The sequence below is a fragment of the Pomacea canaliculata genome, linkage group LG6, assembly GCF_003073045.1.
Source record: "Pomacea canaliculata isolate SZHN2017 linkage group LG6, ASM307304v1, whole genome shotgun sequence".
NCBI lineage: Eukaryota > Metazoa > Mollusca > Gastropoda > Architaenioglossa > Ampullariidae > Pomacea > Pomacea canaliculata.
The window spans coordinates 13,251,568-13,269,714 of record NC_037595.1 but is presented as its reverse complement, the minus strand read 5'-3'; the positions used below and the strand labels follow the sequence as shown (position 1 = coordinate 13,269,714).

Sequence of the window (18,147 nt, the reverse complement as noted above, 5' to 3'; positions counted from 1 at the left end):
AGGGAAAAGAATATGCCTCCCGCAACGAGATCTGAACCCAGGACTAGGAAAAAAAAACACACAAAAAAAAACACACGATATCGTGAGGTAACAGTGGGAAAAGTTGGCAAGGGAGGCGACACGTAACACATCATGATTTCAAACAGTCCTTTCCGAGCTGTATTACTTCCCTTTACTTAAACATAATAAAATAAGCTCTGCGATGTTCAAAGTGTTTGTTCAAGTGAGATTGGGACTATAGTGCTGAGCTCCCTCTCTTGAGCATAAATGGTAGCTGATGTATCACTGAAGGTAAAATTATACAAAGTTCTCCACCTTATACATGCAGTAATATGGGCAAGGTGAGCCACTTACAGTTTAGTGGCTCTACGCTCACAAATTGAGGCGATCTTTACTTTACATTAATCCCTTCGTATTGACTGACCAGCTGGTAGCCGCTCATGTTCTGTGACTGTGTAAGCTGGCTTGTTAAACCAGTTAGTAAGCGATACAGAAAGACAGAGGAAAGGATCACAGTATGTCTAGTATCGAAGGGTTTTGATTCACACTCACGATCATACTTGTAAGAACATTCCAGAAATTTTGTTCACATATATTGAAATCACTGGACACACTGGACTGTAAACATAAAACCCGCTTACGCTATGTGTGTGCTCACTAGTCCCACCAGACAACAACCCTGATCTTTTTACATATTCTAATTCTGGAGGCAGCGGGTTTTCCCGCCGAGCTATTTCTGTTGACCTTTTCCTCCCTCACAGTGTGACTGCGTACGGGTGTGCAATAAAATCCACGAGTAAAAGCAGATTCGTGCACAAGCACACGTACACTCACGTACCCCTATCTCCCCCACCACACACACACAGACAGGTCTACAAAGTCAGTAGATGTTGTGTAGAACGCTAGGGTCAAGGCCGATCGACTCATGCCTGACACGAGACTGAGACGCACTTTGTGCATTCATCACACTATTGCACGCGCGATTGTATTCAACACGTGGAAGAGAACGGAAATTCAATCAGGTAAGTGTCTTGATTACTCGAGTAAATACAGATCGAAAGGAGTAATTAGCCTCTGCCTCCCATGTGCTAAGAGAAGTCATGTGACCAACTGTCGTCGCGTTGTAGTATCTAACCTCTAGTCCGACCTCTGATCGGGACTAATTTCAGCTCTTTTTCGATCGAGGTAAAGGAAGAAAATTTGGAAGCAAAAGGACAGAAGAGTCAGTATGTTAAACACCTGCTAAAACACACGTGTAGTGTGTTAAGACATAGCTAGTGACACATAGGTGTGCAGTGACTTCAGTGATTTACAAACACGATGTCATGCTCAACGATCAGCGCGATGTGAGAATGTTTTAAAGGAGGAAGTACTAAAATTCCACGCCACAAGGAAGTGTTTATGCCTACATTAATATATCCGATAGCAAAGTCACTGTCAAGTAGAGTGACTTTATCTACTTTCTGGCAAAGTCTTGAGACAAATTAAATGGATAAAAAGAAAAGAGCAACATGAAACATAGCATTAATGTCTTATTTTTCTATTTTAACCAAGTAATGTTTAAACTCACTCTCCCTTTCTTTGTGTGTGTGTTTGCAGGGAACATGGAGAGTCAAGAGGATGTAAGATCCGGTGTACCTGACCCGATGACGTATTGGCGCCAGAGACTAGACGAATGGTACCCTGACCGTTATTCTCAGGTGTATGTTCTGCCACCTGTGCACTTCCGCAAAGTTCCATACTCGTTAACGACTGTGTGCGATCAGCCAGCTCTCCTTGTGCAACCTCAGGGTCAGGAACAAATCCAGTTACCCTCTGCAGAGGTTCCTTCAGCGCCGATTTCTTCGTCAAACGACTCCATCGCCGACGCCACTACCACGCCAGGGTCGAGCCGCATGTGGTCCGAGCTTCCGGAAGTGCAGTCTCAGCTCAAGAAAGTCCAGGCATCCGACATCGTGGACGACGAATGTCAGCAGCGTGTTCTGTACTGCCTGCAGCAATTTGGGAAGCAGCAAAGTGAAGCCATGTTCCTCCTCTCGCAGCTCAACTTCTCGGACTACCTCAACGAACCGTCCTACGCGGCGACGGCGAAGCAGATGCCTCAGCTGCGCTACCCGCGGCCCATCACCCTGGGTAGACAGTATAAGAAAGGTGAGTTCGACATCCTACTCATTCACCGCCACTACGGGATACTGGTGGGAGAGGTTAAGTCCGTCGGTCATGACCCAGCGTACAGGTCAGACGACCACGTGAGTAAGAAGGCTGAGCAGGCAGTCCAACAGATGGTGAGGTCTGCGAGTGTCCTTAAGCACCTGGTGAAGGATCTGACTACAGTGTGTGAGATACCTGTCCGCACAACGCTCATTCTGCCTTTTATCCAAAGGAGTCAGCTGCACCAGGTGTTACAAAGTTACCCCAAGCTGGGGAAGGTACGTGCAACCAAACTAGTAATTCATGTGCCAAAAATAAATGCTGAAAATTATAGCTAAATAAGAAAAAAATAAACACAGATGAAGCTTTCTGTGAACCTTCTTCACTGTCTGAAGAGCATGTCACGCTTTCGGGTACTCGTTGCTGCAGAGCAGGGTGAGCTTGGGGAGTTGATCGCACTATAACTACCCGGGGACACCGCCTTTCCCCCAAATATATAGTTAAAATAAATAAACTTACTACTAAATTTGTAAATAAAATAAATAACTTAATTACCAATTATTAAATAAAAGTCGAGTCACTGAATACGTTACTGTCACAAAAGTCCTGACCTAACGAAGACCTCAGATTTTATGAAAGATTAATATAAGTTTCTTATGTTTATTGGAATTGTTGTTGACTTATTGTCTTGATGTTTCCGTTCACAGGACCTTTCTAAGAGTCTAGGTCTCAGTGTGCCTGACGACTCTCGTGCAGTTAGTCTCTGTCTTTGCGCAGATGAGTTACAGGACAGTAGCCCGGGCACCTGGGAACCATCTAGACTGGAGAGGTGGTGGAGAGCCAGAATGGAGCAGACTGCTGGAGAGAATATAAGTGATTCAACGTACGATGACATCCTGGCCAGGCAAGCTTGACCAGTCTGTCTTCCTTTAACTGACTCATCCACGCCCTAAATACTCATTATCTTTAAGAGTGTGTTTGAGTTGTGATTGTTTCATAATAAAAGTGCAGGGATGCAAAGTTAGCCACAATATGTGTATAGATGATGATGATGTGTCACTTGCAGGTTCTGTGGTCCGGCCACAAAAGTGAGCGTGTACTGTATCAGCCCGCCGAGGCTGGAGGTAAGGACGCTAGCAGAAGCTCTGTCGGAGGCTGGGGACCGACTATCTCGACTCGTCCTCACTCCACAGCAGGTGGCGCTGCTAGCGAGCCCCGAGCCCAGGGTCTTCGTAACAGGCCCTCCAGGCACGGGCAAGTCGATCGTCCTGGTGCTGAAGGGCGTGCAGTGGCTCAAGGAGGGCGAGGACGTTCACGTGGTCAGCACCTTTTCCAACAGCCTGGCCGTCTCGAGCCTGATTCACCACCAGATGTCGCTCACCATCAAGGCCAGTGAGGAGCAGGCTGTGGGGAAGCCCCATCTCCACAACTTTCAATTCTTTGAAGACGAGGGCCAGGTAGAGTTGGCTGTGGAGACGATGGTGGCGGCAGCTGAGAAACAACGAGTCAACATCCTCGTGGACGAATATGAGAACGGCGAACAGTGAGTAAAAAAATTCCATCAGTCCCCTTTAAGCTTCTTCACTTTCTCTTTCTTTCTCTCGATTCTGCTTTCTCTCTCTCCTTCTCACGTGGAACCTTTCCTACTGTGACAGCGACCTGTCCAAGCGGTGGCACAGGTTTGTGTCGGAAGTCTGCAATCACATCGGAAACGTTCGTCTGTGGATCGCCTCGTCCAAGGGCACCAATCTTCCACCGGAACTTCACAAAGAAACACTAACAGTGCCGCTCAGGTCGGCCCCAAGCGTGGTCGCGGAGGTGGACAAGGGAGTTCGTGCGCTCGCGAACATTCCCGACTACACCTCCGCGGGCATCCCGGCTCCACTCGACGGCCCGCAAGTCATTCGACTACATCACCAAGGCCCTGACCACCTAGAAGCTAATATTGTGGAATGTGAGCAGTGTGGGAGGAACATAGCAACAGAGCTGAAACAGCTGAAAGTTGGAGCAGGACAAGGTAATGCTTCATAAACATTACCGGATTGGGAAATTTCGAAATGTAAACTTGTTGTGCAATACCTTTCAGTCTCTATCGTACTCTTTGTACTTATCATTGTCATTAATTTTTGTTTGTTTTATTTTTTAATTCAGCTAACGCGAGTCCTGTTCAAAAGAGACCGGCGCCATTACGGTATTGCGACGTCTTCATCCTTGTCCACAGCTACGATCTGCTCGGCACGTCTTCCGAAGATTCGAGTGGGAAGGTTAACGGCCTTGTTCGGGGCTTGAGGGATGCTGGGATACCTGTCCGAGTGGTTCGAGATAGGAGTCGTGGGGTGGAAGGGTGGGACTGTGATGTAAGAGACACATCTGTGGCCCGGACGGACATGGTCACCGTGTCGGACTGGGGAGACGTGGTGGGCATGGAGAGAAAGGTCGTCGTGTGGTTGCCGGGGAGAATCCCTGGTGACGACGACAAGCTCAGCGACGAGCATCTGGACAGGATCGGGAGATTATGGGCAATGTCTCGCTGTATAGTGCAACTAATTCTAGTAGATATACCTACTAACAGTGAATGACAAATACAATATTACAATCTTGGTCTTCAATATTTTGTCGGATCTTATAAAGCTTACGTGGCAGAATGATTTGTCCACTGAACGCTTGTTATTTCCAGTTATTCCCAAAATACTGTTAGCGGGACAGTCCCTAGCTCATTGGTAAAACCCTCGCTTGAAACTATCATAAAGTCTTCGGTTAAGATCTTGTCTAATTTTCTCCGCTTTCATTGCTACTTCCTGTGAATCACCAAGAATTAATCCCATAATACTCAACCATGCAAGGGAAAGAACTTTGATGTGCATGAACGCATTTTTAACACATAGACTTATAGACATCACAGAGACGAAAACAATGCGTAAAAATAATGACCTTCAAGTCAATTACATTAAAAATCAGTGTGATTCTATGATTTCCTAACAGCACCATTTCCTAAAACATACTGTATCACAAATACTATCAACATCACAACAAAAATAACAACATTAGTTGGTATAGAGCTGCATCCATATATTGATACATTTAATATAAAATATATTTACATATATATAAAGTATTTATACATAAAATATAGTTGTACAAAATAATATGGAAAGCAAGTAAGTATTCATTTTAGTTTCTTGACCACAAGCGATAAAATACATGTAATGCCTTCAAACGTGTATTTAATCAAAACATAATTCTGTACCCAATTAATTGAACTTTTCTATGTAATGCAGGATACTTCAATAAAAATATAATTGAAAGACCAAATACAAAAACACCTTGCTTTGTCTCTGAGCTCATAAGCTTAGTGTTTTCCTGAAAATTAAAACACATCCTCAAGCGACTTTTTGTTCTCTTCCTTCGTATGTACACGTTTTGTGGGAAGCGGACATGAATCAGTGTGAGCTCATCACTTACTGGGTATTTACTCTAACAACATGACCACTTCAGTCTCAGTCCATGAACATGAACAAATATGTACAGCTGAGCTGGAGGATCTGTAACCACTCAATTATACCTCACTGTAGTCAACTGTCAGCATTCTAGACAATCAATCAGTGTTCAGGAAAAATGGAATGAAATATTATTTTCCACGAATAAAATTTAAAGTTTAAATACCGAAATTAAATTCATAATCTTCAAATGAAGAGGCTGAAAACCTGGCTGGATAAATTAATCATTAAAACTATAAAATAGATATGTTCGAAATTGTATGAATACTGTTACTTTTCTTTAATAAACAACATCGATTCCTTCTTCACTGCCATTGATTATTTGTTTTGGTATAAAGCCACGAACGGCACCGCAGCTGATTTTTCATGCAGTGAATCAGATTTTGAACAGTAAACAAAGATATATTTGTCTCGAGGGTCGCTGTGCTCGATTCTCATTCTCTAAGTTAGGATGCGCATATGTGTCACGTGATGCTGCTGCTGCGGGACTGCCCGACAGGACACCTTCTGCAAGAAAAGATGAATTGTTCTCGTATAGTGCATTCCCAACATCATCCACCTGCAGGTCGTCAGGGTCTAGAGAAAAACTCGATCCAGATGAACTCGGGGTCAGCGAGTTCACGTTGCCATAAATGTTGTCTTGTTTCTGCACGTGACATCCGTCGTTTCTTGCCTCTCGTGCAGCATCCACCCTGGAGATGTCGGGTCCTGAGAAGGTTACTAAGCACGTAGACTGACCGTCAGTGCGGTTTCCAAAAGAATTAAACAATCTGCAGTCTTGTTGGTGACCGCCATCGTTATTTGGAGAGACGGCGAGCATCTCACTCCTGCCCTGACATACTTTGTGACTTGCAGCTGACCTTTGACCGTGTAAGAAATCCTGCGGCTCACCCAGGGTGAAGTCACTGTTCCTTGATGTATTTCTGGTTGACCGGCGTTTTCCATTCCTGACAATGAGAAACATCATTCTATCGATATAATTTATTTATAATAATGCATTCACTTATTTCGTGATGATAACCTGGAAGAAGTGGTAATTTTTTATGAAGCCAGAAGTAGAACGCACAAACAAGAATATGTGACACTAGATTAACAGGTTAAGAGAACCTAACCTTTTGACAGAAAAGAACCGATACTTAGAAATTTATTTGTCAGCATGAGTGCAAACATGGACACACACGCACACACATTAATCAGAACGAGAGCGCGCTGCGCGCGCACACACACACACTCACCTTCTGGAACATGCCAGCAATGTCGTCGACACACACACAATGAGGACTACGCCAGCTCCCGCCCCAGCGATGATGACCAGACCTGAAACATCCACCACGTGACACTCACAGGTAGCGATACACACTTGTATACAGGATTACAAGCTGACAGGTAGGAGCAGAACGTGGTATTCAAGCCTACAAAGTGATTACAGGGCTATGCAATGACTTGCAGGACTAGCCTAATGGTCATAGTCATGAGTACTGTACTATGGCGGTACTTGCAGGTGATATATTTTAATTTCAAACCCTCTAGCTATTCTCAAGTTAAAAGTCTAAAGCAGTTAAAAATAATGACATATTATTATAGATTACGAGGTCAGCAATCTCAGTATAAATACAGATTAAAGACTGAAAGATTAACCAAAGATTAGGTAAGTGTATCAACTCAAAACTGGAACTAGGAAGAATTCCAACAAAATGCCAATGAAATGCAGTGAGCTCACATTAAAAACTACTAAGCAACAATATTAGAGACAATAAAATTCAAGCAATTAATTACAACAAACTAATAAATATATAAAACATTCAAAAACAAAAACGAAACAGCAAGAATAAATAAGAATCAATGACAGCACAGGTAAAAATAAATAATGAGTGTCGATTCACTTACTTAATCCTTTTTCTTGATGGTCATCGTTACCTGCTTTTCAGACAAATAAAAAAATACACTCAGTGAGGCAAATTTCCTTTAGACTATATTATACTTAGATGTAAACTTTGTTTTGCATTGACAATTTCAGCGCTGCTTTCCCGGCGGGTATTGTTTGTTTTTGTTTTGGGCGTGTTTTTTGCCAAGAGTACGACATCGATACGTAGTGTTTACCTGACAGCACAAGGTTACGAGAAGGCTATGAATGATATGCCCCACGAGCGGTGAAGTGGTGTGACAGTGAAAAGTCACGACACTTGGTGTTGCGTCGTGGTATTGGTCGCATGGCACAGCGCTCCCGTTGCAAGTCTGTGCTTTGGAGTGAGAAGGCGGACTGGGCCCTCTGTGTAACGTTGTATCGCCTATGAGGAGAAAGGTATCAAGAGATCGTTGAAGTGATGCTGAATATATGTGTAGCCGATGATACAATAATTGCACACTGACGCCGCCGACGAGATAAGCATCGATTCACATTATTTATTTGAATTTATTTTGTGCGAAAATAAGATATGAATAAATCGTATACAGAGCCATTGGAAGTTCAGCGAAGCTCGTAAGCATTGCGACCTGTCTAAGAAGTTGACGCTGAGCAGGCGCGATCATGAGTATGCTTGATTTACCCGTGAAGCTGGTGATCGCTTTGCTGTGCTCAGTCGTATAGTCTAAATTAGTATATTCTGTCAGCAACTTGATTAGTTGTCTCATGAGTTCTCTCACGTGTGTGTGTAGTGTGGGTTACCGATCTGGTGTGTACGATGTACTACAGTAGCAGTCAAGATAGTGAGGGGCTGTGCGCTGGTGCGTATCAATACGTGTATAGTGAAGTCAATGAAGTGGCATACCTGACGGTGATCAATCTGACTGGCGCTCTACCGTCAATCCAGTTGGGAGACTCGGAGCGATTTTTAAGTTCAGTGGCGATCAAGATGTACCTGGGATAAATCGGAAGCTTCGCAAGAGTGGTCCAAAATCGGAACTGGTTGGGCTTGAAGAGCTGATGCTGCCAGTACAGCCATTAGTCCTGTAGTTCGGCGGAGTCAGGCCGACTCACCGGACACTGATCTAAACGTCCAGGGAAGGCTGTTCAGTTAGACTCACAGGAGCGGGAGCAACCTATGTTGAAAGATGAGGGGCAACACGAAAACTGGGTCTTTGCCGTCTTCGTGGAAATAGTACGGCTGGGAACAAATAGGAAGCAAAAACATCATTTCAAAGTTCAGTCACTGGACGTAGACAGAACTAACCGTAGTCGACAGGAGGTTGTGACAACTGGGTATGTCTAGTAAATTCAAGCGAAGCACTTAGTTAATAGCAATGAATTGGGACTTGGCTATGCAGCCAGGGTGGAACCAGATGGGATGTGTATGGGCTTGTAAGCATAAGCCTATCGCATAAGCAGACTTTTCAGCATCAGACCAGGAGTAGCCTTGATAGCAGTGCGATGATCATCTACGCGGATACGTCGTCGTATGCTAAAAAAAGAAGCACTTGATTTATAGAGGAACAACTTGTCACTGACCTATGCTAACAGACCGAAGTTAGCACAGATCGCTACCCCGCTAGGAGCGAGGCTACTAACTTGGTTTGGCATAAAAGCTAGTGCTTGTGTGTTATTCAGCAGAAAAGAGCCGGATATAGGCGGCAGCCACGCTGTAAGTCAAAGGAGCCAAGCTTCAGAACAAACAAGTGGTGGTGTTAGTGTCAAAGCGCTGAAGTGGATCGAGAGGCGCGGGTTGATGTGATGATGTGGTGAGGGGGCCGTTGCGGTGGGCGCCTGGTCTTTATGATTGTGGATTGGACAGTGAGCAGTGTTGAATTGGCTTGTGTAATGGCGAGCGAGGTTATGTATGTTCCACTTTAAGTGGCGTCAGTATGTGGGTCTAGTGCTAAGTTGATCTTGGCTCTATTCAGTATGCGTGCGGAGCGAGTGGTTCGATGGGGGTGTGTCGGTGCGGGAAGTGTGTGCGGATGTATAGCAGGGGGTTGTTTGCTATGGTGGCCGAGTTGCGGATGACAGGCTGTGGGGTGAGATGGGGTTGGTATCGGAGTGCTCTGGATGTCGGGGTTGAGACGGAGATAGTTACAGACGGGTAGGAAGGCTGACAGAGAATGGACGGGCACCTCGCGCGACTGATCTTGGTGATGTGGATCGAGTGACTGGTGAATGCAGATTGTGCCTAGGTGTGCGGCGTGCAGGTGGTGAAACGTGGGAGGTTGGTGTGGAGGAGACGTGGGTTCGTACCACGCCTAAGGGTGTGGGATGTGAGTAGTGGTGATTGATTTTGTTGCCGAGTTTGGGTAATGGCCTTGACCTTACCTGGCGTTAGGTCGATTGGTGCGCGTATGGGGGATTGACAAGGTATGGATTGCTGAGGTATGCGAGATACTGGAGTCATGTTCTAGTGGGCCGATTGTGGCCGGGGCTGTAGGATGTGGTGGGTTGTGGGAATAGCTCTGGGCCCGTGAGGTTGTGTGGAGGAGATTTAATTTGGGGTTAGGTGACCCGAGGCGAGATCTAGGGAAGCAGCCTCAACGGCCGACACGTGTATTGGGTGACCGGCGCGTAAGCGCTGTTACGGACGTGAATCGGGCGTCAACGTGCAGAGAAGATCGCCGTTTAAAGCCAATAGGTGACCGACAGAAAGCCAGTTCCATTCGCTCTCAACAACTCGGAGTTTGTTAGATGTGGAAGTCCGCGGTCTGTTGTTGCTCCTCAAAGACTCATTTGAATCGTTGCGGGCCAAGAACACGGACATCTTTCCCACGACTCTCCTGGGTGTTGATTTAATGAGAGCTAGCGAGACGAGAGCTGAAATGGGAAATAGTGGAGAAAGTGTCAATTTGTGTAAAAGTTTTAGTGTGATGAGATGGTTATAGTGGATGAAACTCTGTATTCCGTTCTAGCAGAATGGTTCTGCTTAAGAACTTTTGTTGTAACAAACTCTCAAAGGAATCCAGTTAAATTGAAGACAAAAAACTAATTCATGGAATTCCTGTCATCTAGAGTATAGAGGTCGAAGACCTATGATGTTCGTCTGACTCGAAACTTGCAGAGTTAAATGTGATTTGTTCACATGCGAAAACTTGACCATAATCGACAGGAGTTCAATGCTCATGCTCCTCTCAGCGAGTGGGTCGCAATATGAGAAAGCTTTTTCCTTGGCAGGATTATCGTTCTACTACACTATGGGCGCGGGGACTCGGCTCTAGAATGGGATATGAGTCTGGTGTGTATTTGATTGAGGGGTACACGCGCAGCGGCGTAAGCACTGACGGATGCAGTTAGTCGCCCTGGGACAATCGGGTGATATGGTCAGGGAGGCTGTTGTCGAGTTCGGTATTGTCTTAGGAAGTATGCATAGTCTGTATATGCTATCTGTTCCTCGCATTTCGCTGCGCGGAGTTATGGGTATAAAAACCAACCATATTTAGTAGTAGAATTGGGTAGCTATGTACGAGAGTCTATTAAAAAACTGGGGAAAAGCTCGTCCAAACCTAGAAAAATAGATATCGTTTGTACTTACTAAAAAACGGGATCGAATGTATGTTGATAAGATCGCCAGTGATTCACTGACAAGGGAGCAGGGTAAGGATATATATACGTTCTTAAGACGTTCAGTTAATATCTTTATGTACTAAAATGTATAGAGAAGACTCACGTTTTAATACAGTATGGCCTCAGAGCGCGGATGTTGTTGGCACGCACGTGCACGTTCCTTATGATGAGCGTAGGTCGATTCGTGGGCATCGAGGGGATAGGGGAGGATAGGACGCGTGGTGTGTTGGGCGGGGGGTAAACAACCTCTATGGCTCAAGTACCTGGACCTTGAGAGTTGTTCTGCGAATGTCTGGGTACGTGTCATAACAACCAATATACCTTATTAGATGGAGATCGCGGTCAGTCCATTTCCTGCAGAATATAATGTCAGGCGCGTTTCTAATTGACAAAATTGCCGCGATAAAGATGAACTTGTGGGTTAAGCGTGTTAGATTGGGCTTTCATGACGCATGAAAGTTTCATTTCTTGGACGATGCTTGTGGTCGACATAATTTCATGACCATATTTGTCGCTTAGATGTTTTTTCTCTGCTCATAAGAATTGAGCCTCGGACAAGGACTTCAAGGTGTGAGCTCTCTAGATACACGGTGCGTTGCAGACCACGACATGATGTTAAGATTTGGCAGATCAGGTCATGGGTGTCCTTTCTTTTCTCTATTCCATTTCTGCAGTCGTGAAAGTAGTAAGTCTCCCAGAATTATTCTGTCTGCAGAATGTAAAGGCCTCGCTCCATGTCATGTTCGCTTCTACGTAAGATGTGTCGTTACGACACTGTGGACAGAAAACTCTTCTAATATTTACTATGGTTTTTTCCCGTGTGTTGTAAGAGTTTACTGGAACTCCATCTCCTCTAAGGTCCCCTGAAAGATAGTTTTAGTCACTGTGGTACCGGTCACCATTGTCACCATGTCTATCTACAATCTACAGCAGACACGCATGATTGCTATCCAAGATAAAGGCAAGCTGAGGTCAATCCGGAACTCAGCCTGTCTAATCTTGCTGTGAACAGGAAGTAAGTCTTTAAAGACGGGCGAGGTTTATCAAAATTTCGTTAACAAATTAAAGAAAAATGTCAAAACCCGCCTTTTACTAGAAACTAACGAACCATAGCGACTGAATGTTTGTGATTATCCAGGTAGTGTGTGGTCGAAATGAATGCAGCATGGACAAGAAGTTTAAAGATTTAGCAGCATCTGCTTAACACTGGAAGAGAGAATGGTCAATGATTCCACGTGAAGATTGACCATAAAGTGTCCTTAGCCTTCCATTATAAGACATTAACGAGTCAGAACTAGCATGGATCGCTGTACTCAACGCAAGATCCGCCAAGTGTTACACATATTAATTTATTAATACACAATGAGCGTTGGAGGGAAGATCAAGATGATATTTCCTAATTATGTTGATATTTACCCGCTTTACCAGTGGAGTGGAGGATGAGGCTCATGGTGACAGTCAGCATCACGAGGATAGCCATGTCCTGTGTAGTCCTGGTGCCGTTGTGCCCATGATCTCTTTGCAGTTTCGGATATTGGTGTCGTGCTGTCTGTTAGGGGGTGGGGGGTTGTGGGCGGTGACTGTGATGTGTGTAGACACCAAGCACCAGACTTAATATAATCCGCATGATGGCTGAAGTTCGTCCTCAAAAGCTCCAAGCATGTATGGTTGAGTCTTCCCAGGAAATAAATTAATATGCGTTCCTCGTGAGACCAAGATGCCTTCTACACTTCACTCGCTCATTAGTATGCGGCTTCATCAGTCGTTAAGAGGCTTTGTCGGCATTTGAGCCAAATTTTCACCAAAGTGTTTGGCTATCTCGTCACGGCTGTCTTCATTTTCATACTCTACGATTTCAATATTCATTTTACAATAGCAAAAAAAAAAAAATTTCAAAAGTAAAGTTTTGGAAGAGATAGGTTAAAGTCGCAGTTTTAAAGAATCTGTCACCGACTTAAATCACATCTGAACTGCCGACAACAAAAACATCGCTGTGTGTGCGGTTGTGTGGGCCGGCGATAATAAAACCTGTTTGTAGTGACTCGACGCTTGTGCTCTTCCACTGGCCGGAACTACTCTCTATACAAGGAGAAGGAAGAGTTCTCGTAAAATCTTTTCCCTTTATCATCGGCCTGCAGTATGGCGAAATCCTGGTAAAAGCTGCAACTTGATGTCGTCACAGCGCGTGCAAGTCGGTGTACATGTCGTCTGCTATTGTTTCTTTCTTTCTCTCTCTCTCTGACGACTTCCATGAGGCCGAAGGTTTGTGGAGGATGCTCTGAACATTCACCATGGCCTCCGATGGAGCAAACGGGTTTGCGAGCAAGATTGAACCGTCCGTAGTCTTGATCGAGCTCATAGACATGTGGCGACCGGACATCAGTGTGGGTGGGTTTGTGTCCGAGCCTAATAATGACTGTGTTGAAATTGTATGTGAAATATTATTGTGACCTTTACTTTATATACCAACAACACATTTCCTTGTGTTTCATTGTTAAATGGAGCGCCATCTTTTAGTACAAGTGACTATAATCCACAGGAAATCAACTTAATGTATGAGCATTCAAACTTTTACAACCAGTTTGACAGTCATTTGATAATCAAAACCAAACAATGTGTAGAAAGTCACATTGTATTTTCATCATTTAAACTTAATTTTACAAAATGAGCAAACGAGCGTGTGAGGTCACAACATATGACCATCTACATACCGTATCACAGACACTAACAGCATCTTACAAAACTTTATTAGTAAATGAAAACAGCAACCACTGATGCAATTTCATGGAGGATATAAGTCTTTCTGAAATGGCTATAATGAATTGTATGTGTACAGATTAATAAATAAAGGTAGTTACTGTAGTTGACAGTACATGGTGTTGTCGATCATTAATGTCAATAGTAGAAACCGTGTCACACTCTCATACTGGTCATTGAAACTTTTTTTTAATTAAAATTTAATATTTACATGTAGTAGTAGATCCAGTAGGAAGTGTGTTATATCAAGAACAATGAAGGTAAGATTGCCAGGAACAGTAAAATGAATAACTACTTCCATCAAGAACAATAAACACAACACGAAGAACAGTAAATGTATTAGTTCATGGGTCATCAGGCAATGGTTTCAATGACTTTTGGCATTGACCAAGAATAATTCAGTGTTTCTTTTTGTGCGTATATTCCTTTTCCAGGGGATGGAGGTGTTGGTGTCAATCTCGACAAACATTTGTCGCTTAAAGTACAGTAGTCAATAATCTACTCAAAGCAAACAAAATAAGCAGATAACTTCCTAATTACAAAAATGAATACATTAACTCTCCAACAACTGATATATATATATATAATATCGACTCAAAGGTTTTTCAAAACTGGAAATTAAGACTGAGACATGGAGGAATGAAAGTCTGCACTCACCGAGTGTCTAAAGCACGTGCTCCGTTGTACTGCCCGAGGTGAGAAGGTCAACGCGATGTTGTTTTCTACACAAACTGTAGGTCGGTGGGAAAAATAAACGCGCTACTACTGGAAATAACTGTACAGGTATCACTACTCCAAGCAGTAATAAATCTGTAGGTGTATTGTCAGCCGGTGATGCCTCCTATTTATAGACTCTGGCATACAAGTACTCACGGGGGGACTCAGCTGTGTCACCCTGCAAAGACAGGTCAGGGTCCTGAGGACCGATCCCTCCCGATGAAGCCAGCATCCGAGAGTTGGTGTACGTGGCTGTTGAGGGCTGACAGAGACCTCTGCTGTCTTTTGTGTCTTTGTCCACAATGTCCACGTAGGTGTAGGAGTACATCTCTGCGCTCTCCTCGTGACGGGGGGTCAAGAGGACATGACCAGTGTCTGACCGTCCGAGGTCTTTCTGATTTGTGTAACTGTGTTGGAGCGAGTGGGTGACGTACGAGTATTGTGCATCACAAGGGGAGGAAGAAAGTTCATTGGCGAGCATGTAACTCGTCTCGATGGTGACCTCGGCGCTTGTGTCTGACCTTTGCCCTCGCGCGGGTCCTGGCTGCTCGCTTGAGGTGACATCACTGTTCCGTGACGAACTTTTGTACGAGTCTGTGCGTCGAGCTCTGCTGGTTCGTAGTTTTCCATGTCTAGTGTTGAGAGTTAAGACCACCCGGAATGTAAAGATTAAAACGTGGAAAGGGGGACAAAAGTAGACATAAAATAACGAAAAATAAGGATACATTTATTGTAATGATGTATTGACAAAAAATACGAGAGCAAACTTCAGTGTAAAGCTTCTGTCAGTTATATTTATCAAAAGCACATAGCAGACATAATAGATAATGAAATAAAAGAACTATACTGTCTGTTCCTCTGACACATCAATGTAACTGAGAGAAACACACATCAGTAAAGAATTGATAATGTTTCCATTTTCCCCTTGTGTGTGTGTATATATATATCAGGGCCCTCGTGTATAAAATAGGACGGAAAGAAGGACATAGAGACTACAGTTCGTAGATGTTTTTTCCCCATGAAGCTGGTAACACTACTTCTTTCTGTTCTTACCTTCTCAAGCACACCAGCAGCACCGCCACCAGACAGAAGACGACCAAGACTCCAGCTCCAATCGCCGCGGCGATGATGGCAAGTCCTACAACTTTAAACATTTCAACAGTGTGTGTGGTATGAAACTTTCTTTTACTAGTTTTCTTCCAATTATTAGTACTGAAAATAGCCCCTAGGTCTTAAGGCTGACACAGAAGTCTAGAAAATAGTATCAACTGCTAGAAACCTACATACATGCACTGCTAAAATACTGACACAAGGCTGGGAAGTAGAGCGGCGAAGGCAGTATTATCGGACCATTCAATCACAGAAACAGAATGACTGGGAACGAAAAAAATGGAGAGAAAGAACAAGAAAGAAAGGGAGAACGATTGATGCTGATCGAGTTACCTGGTCCTTCTCCTTTGTTGCGCTCTTGACCTGCTCCCAAAACAAACAAAAGAAAATGTGTATTGTTTTGGCTCTGATTATTACTAGTATTGTAAGAATACTCACTTGTCACCATGACATCGAGGACTGTAAAGTCCCCGGATAAGACTTCGTCCTGGACCACGTGTACATCTCTTTGTTCACGAGGCTGGGACATCGGGAAAGGGACTCGCGGAACTTTTTGTGATTTTCTTAACTTTCCGTTCAGAGGAGCGAAATCACACCAAAGCAAATCAACAAACGGGCCAACCAACGGCTCAAGATAGTGTTCTTTGTAATAAGCTCAATAGTTGGTTGTTTGAGTTTTACGCCTAGTAAGTCTCTACTCAACTGTTTACAACTCACTGCCCCTGTGGTCATATAAGCTCTGGATTCTATTATACAAATGTAAAGTGTTTTGAAAAATATATCTTTTAAAATGAAATTTCCAGTTTTCAATATTTGGAGGAAAATGTCTGTTTACCTGAACACAAGGCGGGAAGACTCATGCGACAAGGTGTGGCATAAAAAGTCATCGATACATTGCTCGGGGCTCTCATGGCGACACACCTGGCAGTTGTCCTTGTAATGTTTGGCTCCGTGAACGGTTTGCCTGAGAGAATATTAAATGATTATGCCATGTAGCAATGACAATGGTTTGTCGTGATAAACTTTACATACAGATAAATCACGGTTTTCATTATTTTCAAACAAAATGATAATACATGAGTTCACAGCCAACATGCGACCTCAGGAGTTAGCATGTTATCACACTTCGAGCTTTGTCGCTCTCTCCTACTATTATCTCCGTCACACTTTTTATTCTTCTTTCTCTTGTGTGTGTGTGTTTACTCCTTCATGCGTGTATATGTGAAATAATGAACAGTGTATTTTTACCATCAATCCAGTATGGAGACTTTGAGAGATTCAAATTCAGCCAGAAGCTTCTGTATAGGACACTTAGTCCCCCAGACACATTATTCCTGTAGCTGCTGAAGTCAAGCGACTCGCTGGACACTGAGTCGAACCTCAAGGGAAGAGAACTGTTCAGTGACTTACAGTAGTCGGACACTATTTGGAATGACGAATCGCCTAATAAAGAAACCGTTTTGTTTTGGAAAACTGAAACAAACAATTGGCAAAGCATCTTTCAATTAGCACTCGATGGAGACACCTCAGGGTTATTGTTTCTAGTAAAATGTTCACATTCGTTAATAACATAGGGACTGCCTCGTGACGCTCCTTTCTTCAAACCAGTGAAAGTGATTATTTTTTCTAATATCACAACAACTCAAGCAGAACAAGGACACTGTTTTCTTATGGAAAATTGCAACAAACAGGGTGAAAAGATCATTCACCCATGACTGTGTGGATACATGAGACACTGCAGCTAGTAAAGACGACACATTCAGTAAGTCGAGTGCATGTCCTGCCTTGAGTCGTGTTTTGCTCAACATGGAGAAAGTGATTGTAAAGTCTGACAGCGCCTGAGCTTGAGTAGGTCAACCGGAAGCAGAGTATCCCAGTACAGAATGAAAGAATAATGCAGCCACGTCCATGTAACCATGAACTAAATAATAATATTTAAAGAATCTTTTATAAGCAGCTGGATGAGGAACTCGAAAAGTCTGTAAAGAAAAAAGAAGAACTTATGAAGAAAGAAGAGAAAAAGAAAAAAGGAGAAAGATGAAAGCATTAAAAAGAATAAAGAAAAGGCTAGTCATGACCTGACGACAACTAACTTAACATAATACATACCACAAACTGCTGTTTTTGTCTCGTTACAGTTGGTGCTTGTGATGTGGAGAGTCCATTCTTTATCGTCCGACTCATTGAATTTTCCCTGAAAACATGGACCGTCCCAGGAGGCATCATCATCGATCCTGAGACTATGAGAAACAGCTGAAATAACAAAAAAGAATCTCGGGTAATCTTTTAAAAACTGAGCTAATTTGTGATCATGCAGGTTTCTTTATTATGCTAAAATAATAACACGACTGTAACTACAGCGTGTCCGAAGCAGTTTGTACTTCTAATCATTCTGAGGTGGTGGATGTCGATGTCGTTGGAGAGAGAACATTA

The 18,147-nt window shown here is 43.6% G+C and overlaps 2 protein-coding genes across 2 annotated transcripts; both read left to right on the top strand.

The window, feature by feature from the left end:
* The first annotated feature begins 980 nt into the window (after positions 1–980).
* LOC112566110 lies at positions 981–3,065 on the top strand. Its single transcript, XM_025242077.1, has 3 exons — positions 981–1,022; positions 1,600–2,447; positions 2,859–3,065. The coding sequence occupies exons 2-3, from the start codon at positions 1,605–1,607 to the stop codon at positions 3,063–3,065; spliced, it is 1,050 nt and encodes a 349-aa protein (XP_025097862.1). The 5' UTR covers positions 981–1,022; positions 1,600–1,604.
* Positions 3,066–3,205: 140 nt separating this feature from the next.
* LOC112566336 lies at positions 3,206–5,028 on the top strand. Its single transcript, XM_025242471.1, has 3 exons — positions 3,206–3,694; positions 3,807–4,168; positions 4,303–5,028. The coding sequence occupies exons 1-3, from the start codon at positions 3,522–3,524 to the stop codon at positions 4,728–4,730; spliced, it is 963 nt and encodes a 320-aa protein (XP_025098256.1). The 5' UTR covers positions 3,206–3,521; the 3' UTR covers positions 4,731–5,028.
* Positions 5,029–18,147: the final 13,119 nt, after the last annotated feature.

Coding starts and splice junctions, on each gene's coding strand:
- LOC112566110 (XM_025242077.1), top strand. CDS start 1,605: ATGGAGAGTCAAGAGGATGTAAGATCCGGTGTACCTGACCCGATGACG. Junction 2,448..2,858: donor AGGTACGTGCAACCAAACTA/GTAATTCATGTG, acceptor TTCCGTTCACAG/GACCTTTCTAAGAGTCTAGG.
- LOC112566336 (XM_025242471.1), top strand. CDS start 3,522: ATGTCGCTCACCATCAAGGCCAGTGAGGAGCAGGCTGTGGGGAAGCCC. Junction 3,695..3,806: donor GAATATGAGAACGGCGAACA/GTGAGTAAAAAA, acceptor CTACTGTGACAG/CGACCTGTCCAAGCGGTGGC. Junction 4,169..4,302: donor GAAAGTTGGAGCAGGACAAG/GTAATGCTTCAT, acceptor TTTTTAATTCAG/CTAACGCGAGTCCTGTTCAA.